This window comes from Orycteropus afer, unplaced genomic scaffold (genome assembly GCF_000298275.1).
Source record: "Orycteropus afer afer isolate SDZICR_OR568_19922 unplaced genomic scaffold, OryAfe1.0 scaffold00332, whole genome shotgun sequence".
In the NCBI taxonomy this organism is placed as follows: domain Eukaryota; kingdom Metazoa; phylum Chordata; class Mammalia; order Tubulidentata; family Orycteropodidae; genus Orycteropus; species Orycteropus afer.
Genome location: NW_006921919.1, coordinates 1474335 through 1479199, shown reverse-complemented (window position 1 = coordinate 1479199; position 4865 = coordinate 1474335). Strand labels below are relative to the sequence as shown.

The 4865-nt window shown below is 35.6% G+C and overlaps 1 protein-coding gene across 1 annotated transcript in view; it reads right to left on the bottom strand.

Annotated features, from left to right (window-relative positions):
- The window catches only part of LOC103206850 (N-deacetylase and N-sulfotransferase 3), a 376548-nt gene that overhangs the window by 54653 nt on the left and 317030 nt on the right, over nucleotides 1-4865 (bottom strand). The window contains exon 9 of the mRNA XM_007952367.2: nucleotides 119-293. Coding sequence (XP_007950558.1) covers nucleotides 119-293 — 175 coding nt within the window. The remainder of the gene's footprint in view (nucleotides 1-118; nucleotides 294-4865) is intronic.

Below are 4865 nucleotides of genomic sequence, written 5' to 3'. Positions count from 1 at the left end.
TTGAACTGCCAGCTTCTGGTTAGCAGTCAAATGCCTTAGGCACTATGCCACCAGAACTCTTATACTCCCTTTTTATGTAAGACTTCTTCCTGCTGGATTCTGACTGTATTTTCCTTACCTGGTACCAGGAGTATGCTCGATCTGATGGATCAATGAGAATGGTGATGATCTTGGCTTTGGGGATCAGAGAAGCAGCTCTTTTAGGAGCGTCCTCTGAGTGGAAGTAATTGGCACTCTTCTCAAACAGAAAGTCAGTGGTGACATTAGATGGTACTGGGAAGAAATCCATATACCTAGAAAAGGAACATTTTTCTCAAAATAAGACTCTGGGTTTTACTCTTGTCCTGGCAACTGAAGATGTTCAAGGTGTCCCACAAATCCATTTGTTTTCTAAACTAAAGCCTTTTCTTTTTTTAAAAGGCATTTGTTCCAGATAATCAGCAAGATAAAAATATCCAGAGTGCTAATAATATATTTTGAAATGTTTTTCTAAATACATTTGTTTTGTTTTGTTTAATACCATGCAGAAAGGACTACGAAATAACAAAAATGTAGACAAAGAGTTCTCAAACTGCAATAATCAGCCTAACTCTACAAGGTGTATTTAGATGTAGAAATATAATACAGAGAAAAATCAACATGGTCAACCAAAAAGAAAATATGATAAAAACAGATGACATATGTTCAGTTCAAAGGTATTTTTAAAGGATTTAGACAAAATATTTTTTTGCTGAATCACAAGTAAAATAGTTTCTATTCTCACTAATGTTTTATGCTGATGTTATAATCAACCATAAAGTGTTAAAGTACATAATGGCTCTGGTGTCAACATTGTTTATTTGCTTAATTTTTTTTCCATTTAGAGCCATTTATATTCTTTTTAGAATAATTATAAGAAAAGTTTTAAAAATGCATAAATATTTCAAAATATAAAACTCTTCAAATTTCCCAAGGTCAGATTAAGTATGTTTCAGTGTGTTGAGGATTTAAATCACCAGTAGAGTGAACAAAAAGATAACATGTAGGCTCAAGGACTGAAATGAAGAACATATTGGATTTTGTTTAATGTTCCAATCGTGTAACACTTGTCAACTATAACTAGTTCCTCATATAGTAGTAGTTGTTTCTGAGACCCCAAGAGTCACCTTTAAGAGGAAAAAGGGCTTTTTCAGAGAGAATATAAGAATTTAACTTCCTCCAAGGAATTTTATATTTCATCATAGCCTTAATTTGGTAACAATGGCCTACCCTCTTCAATTCATAAACTTCCATGACTCTGTGCCACCAAGACAAGGTAGTTCAATAATTAGAGAAAAAAAGAGTCATTAACATTTATGTGATGACTTCTTTTTATAGTATGTTGGTTTTCTTTTAGTCATCTCACATGATAAAGATTCTGGTAGGATTCCAGTTGCTAACATATTGCAAAGTTTGGCTGGTGCAACAGGGTGATGTCTCGAGACTCTGAGCAGTAAAGAAATCATTTTATGTTTTCTGCGTTGTTGATGATATGCCATTCTGGCATCCTTTAAGGGGAAAGGAGATATACAAAAATTTTCAGAAAGTCTGATCTGCTTTCTGTTTTGTTGTATGTTTTATTTACAGAAAGTGCTAAATTTCAGGTTTTGTCTCATATGGAAGCTCACCTTGGTTTCAGGGATGCTAAGGTCATTCCAAGTATCCACTGGTTTCCTTCTTATGCCAAGCTTGTCATCAAGCTTGCTTGTTCAAAGAAAGGCTCCAAAAATTACAAAAGAAGGGCAAAAGGGGCTGACATTAGTTAACTTTTAGCTTACCAAAATTGCCTAACTTCTTGGCAGCTCTCCATAGCTGGAGAAGTTTAGCTCTAGAAAATTCCAAAAGCAGTTCTGGATCTTGGACCCATAATCTATTTTTATCTGGGTACAGAGGCTCTCAGAGAAGGCAGGCTCCAGTTCTTACTTGTCTTTATAGCCACATTTTTCTAACTATAGTGATTAGCACATATAGGCACTTAAAATGGGCAGAAGACATGAATAGACACTTCACCAAAGAAGATATTCAGGTGGCCAACAAACATATGAAGAAATGTTCACGATCATTAGTCATTAGAGAGATGCAAATCAAAACAACAATGAGATACCCTCTGGCCCCAGTACTAATAGCAAAGTTCAATAAGACAAAAAATAACAAATGCTGGTGAGGATGTGGAGAGATTGGGACTCACACACTTTTGGTGGGACTGTAAAATGATACAACCACTGTGGAAAGTGGTATGGTGATTCCTTAAAAAGTTGGAATTAAAAATACCATTTGACCCAGCCATTCCATTACTAGGTATATATCTTAAAGAAGTGAGAGCCAGGGCAAGTACAGATATATCCACACTCACATACTATTTACAATAGCAAAAAGATGGAAACAACAGAGCTGCAGAGCTGCCCATCAACAGAAGAATGGATAAGCAAACTATGGTACATACACACAATGCAATACTATGCAACACTAAAGAATAATGTTTAGAATCTACAAGATACCACATAATGTGGATGAACTTGGAGGACATTATGCTAAGTGAAATAAATCAATCACTGAAGGACAAACATTGTATTACTTCATTATTGTAAAAAAGTCAAGGGAAGGTTTATATGTGGAAGGAAACTTTCTTTGTTGGTTACTATGGAAACCCAAGGAGGGGTCCTACGAGTAGGGCTGACTCGAGGGCAAATAACAACAACAACATGGGTGGAAGGTGAGGAGAGGAAATACTGCAAAAATAAATAATTAAATAACTAAAAAAAAATGTTTGATGAATAAAACAGTAAATAAAAGGAATTTAGGTTCACATTATCAGGGTGAACCCTGGAAGCTCCCCAGATAGAGCCAAATTTGGAGAATAAAATTCATGTATCAAAAGAATTGGTAAGCAAACTAGAGTAGCAATTAAGGGGTTAAAAGTGAATGCCTGCAGCACTTAAGCTTTTCTGCTTCCATGAGATATATAAAAACCTCTACAATTTTTTTTTTACAAGGTGTGATTTTTTTTTTTTTTGGCAATATTGTACGTTTATTTGTTGCCTGGTTTGACCCTAAGTAGTCTAAATGATTTTGCTCAAACCAGATTAAGATGTTTATTCCAAAAAAGTAACCCAAACCAAACTCACTGCCATCAAGTCGAATCCGACTCATAGCAACCCCTCCTGGGATTTCCAAGGTGGTATCTCCACAGAAGTAGCTTGCCCATTCTTCTTTCCATGGAGTGGCTGGTGGGTTTGAACCATCAGCCTTCTGGTTAGCAGTCAAATGTCTTAGGATCTACACTAATATTTATTAGAAATTTTAAATGTTAAAATTTTAGGGTTCTCTATGTACCACTCCAACCCTCTATTGTATTTCCATATAATTAAAAATAATACTACCAAACCATAAGCATAAATTTTACATGTATTCTAAAATTAAACATTTTTCTCAGATCTTCTGATCATAAGTCTTAACTAGTTTATCAAAGCAAACTCTTCTCATTTTTATTTGTCCTACTTTGCTTATGCTCTTAGCCTGTACTCGGGTTGAATGATGTTTAATGCAGTCTTAGTTTTATCCGAAGGAGGTCTGGTGGGTAGAGATAAGGCATTTGGCTGATAACCAAAAGGTCGGTGGTTCGAACCCACTAGCTACTCTGCAGAAGAAAGATAGGGCAGTCTGCTTCAGTAAGGATCTATGATGGAATGAACTCGATGGCAGTGAGGGTTTTTTTTTTTTTTTTTTGAGTTTTATCCAATTCTCCAAGAAAAACAGATTCATGTATCCACATTAGCTACCTGTGCCTGGGCTAATTTTTTAAGTGACTCTGGCTTCTGAAACACACAATTTCCTGCCTTCTAGTGCTATGACCCCAAAGGACTACTGAGGTCATGACACTTCATAGAGAGGCAAAGCTAGCTGAAGACTGAATACGTTTGATCTTGTTGACAGCAATGCTATGTTGTTGTCATTGTTGTTATGTGCCATCAAGTCGGACCCGACTCATAGCAACTCCTCCTTGAGTTTCCTAGGCAGTCAGTGTCACTATGGAAGTAGATTGCCCCATCTTCCTACAGTTATTGCCAATAGAGTGAAATTTGCTATTAGTATCATTTGTTATTTGTGTTAATTGCCTTTTATAAACATATATTGTCAATCAAAAATGTTTGTATTTGAGAAGTTTTTAGTGAGTCATAATTAAAATCTTTAATTGCTCTTTAGCTTTCTGCTTATTTATGTCATCTCCTTGTAAAAATTGCTTAAGGGAAAGGGACTTTTTTGTTCCTACTGTAGTGCATATACACAGTACGTACTGTTTATTTTTTCACAAAGATTATTCACATGAATATTCTTTATTTCCAGGGAATCCAAGTAGTATTGCATTCCCCTTCACCTCCAAATACCAAAAAACCAAACTCACTGCCATCGAGTTGATTCTAACTTATAGCGACCCCTGTATGGTTTCCAAGGCTGTAAATATTTACCAGAGCAGAATACCACGTCTTTCTTCTGCAGAACAGTTGATGGGTTTGAACCACCGACCTTATCCACTACAGCACGCGAGCTCCTTATTCTACTGTAAGTATACAGTAGAATATTTGAGTATTCCATAGCTATTTGAGTTTGTAAGCTATTGAGTAGCTTACATATTTGAGTCACTAGCCAAATAGCTGCTCTGTGTTTGATAGTTTCACGATTCTCATGGCTGTTACTTAATATCAATATCCATCACTGAATAGAAGAATTAACAGTAAAAAAATATAAAAACCAGAATATATGCGAATCCTAGTAGGTGGTAAAATTATACTTAGTCCATTTTTTTATTTTCCATTCAAAATTCTTTCCATTCATCAGCTCCTGAGGGG